The 2,938-nt window shown below is 52.7% G+C and overlaps 1 protein-coding gene across 3 annotated transcripts in view; it reads right to left on the minus strand.

Annotated features, from left to right (window-relative positions):
- The window catches only part of LOC105292123 (beta-1,3-glucosyltransferase-like), a 61,051-nt gene that overhangs the window by 42,045 nt on the left and 16,068 nt on the right, over positions 1-2,938 (minus strand). The window contains exon 1 of one of the 3 annotated variants that reach the window (XM_023530676.1): positions 185-206. The exons of the other annotated variants lie outside the window; for them this stretch is intronic. Within the exon in view, the coding sequence (XP_023386444.1) occupies positions 185-191 (7 nt within the window). The 5' untranslated portion in view covers positions 192-206. Of the gene's footprint in view, positions 1-184; positions 207-2,938 lie in introns of those variants that run through there. 3 annotated transcript variants of the gene reach the window in all.

The raw sequence follows: 2,938 nt of genomic DNA on the forward strand, positions 1-2,938 counted from the left end.
TGCCCTACACACGAGCCAGCAGCGGGAGAACACGCGGGCCCCTGGCTCCGTCAGCCAAACAGCTCACAGCACACACCCGGAGCCGGCAGCCGGTGCCCCCGCGGAGCTCAGCGTCACACCTCCTTCTGACACACTGTGGGAGGCAGCCTTTGGGACCTGACTTCCTTTTCTGTGACCTACTTACAAAACATGTCACCCAGCACAGCTGCGCCCCATGGCCTGGCTCCTGGAGCTTCCCAGGTTTCCTCCAAGTCTGCGGAGGAGACCTTGGGCCCCAGGACGCACGGCGGCCACAGTCCATGGTCCGCAGTTCCAACTCCCCGCTCTGAAGATAATCCATGGCCGCGGAGTGGGAGGAACAGGGCGCAGGGCCTGTCCCTCCTTCCTCCTTTGTCCTCAGACAAACCCACTGTCCCCGGGCTGGGACATGCTAGGTCGCAGCTCCATCCCCAAGAAGCACCACTGCCCAACCACAGAATGGAGGGAGCTGTCACTGTGGCCGGGGACAGAGGCAGCGCAGGCAGTGGCTGAGGATCGGATGGTCTGGCGTGCGTAATGGTCCTGGCACAGGGCCTGGCACTGGCTAAGTGCTCCGGGTGTTAGCAGCTATTGTCACTGTCATCATGAATTCCTATTTTCAACTGCTCAACAGAAAATCAAAAAGTGGCCGTGTGTGCGTCTGAGCCACACATGGTGCCAGGGACAAGGGACGAGGGTGAGCAGCTCCCCCAGACATCACGGTCTGACACAAAACAGGTCCCTAGGTCAGCGCCGGCTCTGAGGGCAGTCCTCCCGATGGCCTCGCTGAGGGCACGCCTGCGGGCGGAGAGAGGGCTGTCACCACGCTTACAAAGTAACCCGGCCAAGAGATGGGGTATGAGAGGCTTGGCCTCCACCCAAGCGTGACAGGGAGCACACAAACGTGACACCTCCAACCCCGACACACCCTGCTCCCTCTGAAACGCATCCTGTTTTACCGAAGAGGTGGACAGGAAGATGGAGTTTGGCACACAGATTTTTCCTCGCTGGGCACCAAAGTCTGCCGGGACCGACATAGTCAATGTGCCACGTTTACATATTTACAGGGACAGACAGAAAATGGGAGGAGGGAAGAAACAGGAAATAACCATATATTTAAAGAAGAAAACGATCACTTGCTTCTTTGGATCGTATCTGACTTAAATGACACGCGAACCCACATGCCACTCGGGACGTGGAGAGAAGCAGACTCCAGCTCGGAGGTTGGGGAGAGCTTTGAAACAGCACCATCGCAGGCGCGGTCCACAGGCTGAGTCGCAGGTGAAGGGCGGGGAGCCCCAGGCCACACGGCATCCTCCCGGACGCACAGAAGGGGCCCAGGGGCACAAACACTACGGCATGACACAGGCAGCACTGTGTACAGTCCCTCAGGTCGCGAGAGTCCACGTGACCGGTAACCACCAGGCCAACTTCAAAAAGACAACGTACGCTTTCGCTCCGGGGCATCCGATTTTTGCAATACGAAAAGGTGGGTTTTAAAAGCAGCCGTCGGTGCCACTGAGTCAATCCATGGTCTGCGACAACCTAGCGCCTAACGCCTCTAGGAACTGACCTGTTGTCCAAAACACCTTTGCTGTCACTCCCGAGTTCTAGACACTCGTGCCGCACACACTGCATCCCCCGACAGTGTCTGAAAACCTGTGAGACAATGCTGGAGCCAGAGAGAGACTTCTTAGTGTGAACTGGCAGGGTTCTGGTTCCCTTCCCAGGTAGAGAGAACACCTGCCTGCCTACCGACTCTTGGAGTCTGACCCCACACCCTGCTCTCTCCAGAACAGACCCTTGTATCACTTTCAAGACAAAGCTACCAGCAAGCACCTTTCCATTCTACAGATAGGCACGAAAATCACCCAGTGCCCCCTGGTTTACACCTGGGCCTAGGGTGGCCTGGGCAGAGTCCCTGCATCTGCCAACACACACGACTCACCTGGGGCCTTGTTACAAATGCAAATCCACAGGCCTCATCTCGGATCTTTTGAATCAGAAAAATCTGGAGCTGGAACCCAGATAACAAGGGAAGCTTAACGGGGCCCCTTTAAGACACAGAGGTGATTCTCATGTGTGCGACAGGCCAACACACAAAGGGATGAACAGCCAGACAGACCCACAAGGGGACTGAATGGGGCGATTTTCACAGCAGGCCTGGGCTGTTTATTTCCTTTTCCTTCCTCCCTTCCTCTTATAAATGAAAAGCAAGCTCCTGCATCTCTCTTCAAGGATCTGGACAAGATAAATCCAGCGTGATGCGTGAAGAGCCTTGAGCTCCTCACGGGAAGCAACGATGTAAACTAAAACATATCACCTTTATGGATCATAAAGTATTCTATCAGGAGCAAAAATAAGTCACAGCCCTTGGAGAAAACGGCAGTGCTACACTCGAGATACACTCAAATCTTATTTGATCATACTTTCACACGCTTTTTTCCTAAAGCTGCAGCTCTACGTCATACAGATAAGGACCTTCTTCCCCAACTTCTACCAAATCTTTGGCACACACACCTTTTGAATAAAGGCTGAAATGAATTTATTTTGTCAATCGAGGCTTTCTTATTTAAAAAAAAACAAGATCTACTCACATTGCTCCCAAATCTCTCTCCAGCCGACCTCTTCTGAGCTCCAGACCCAGCTGACTGCCCAGCTGACATGGTACCTGAATGCTTCACATGCACCCCCCAAACTCAGCTTGTCCAAGCTGAGCTCATCACCCTCACCCCCCTCGCACATGAAAATAAAAAGTAAATTTTAGGAAAAAATCTGGGGACTTAATGCCACAGACCAATACACTTAAAATGATTAAAATGACAAATTTTATGTATATATATATATAAACTACGATAACATTTTATGTATATATGTATATATAAACTTGTCCAAGCTGAGCTCATCACCCTCACCCCCC

Source organism: Pteropus vampyrus, unplaced genomic scaffold (assembly GCF_000151845.1).
Source record: "Pteropus vampyrus isolate Shadow unplaced genomic scaffold, Pvam_2.0 Scaffold52, whole genome shotgun sequence".
Taxonomy (NCBI): Eukaryota; Metazoa; Chordata; class Mammalia; order Chiroptera; family Pteropodidae; genus Pteropus; species Pteropus vampyrus.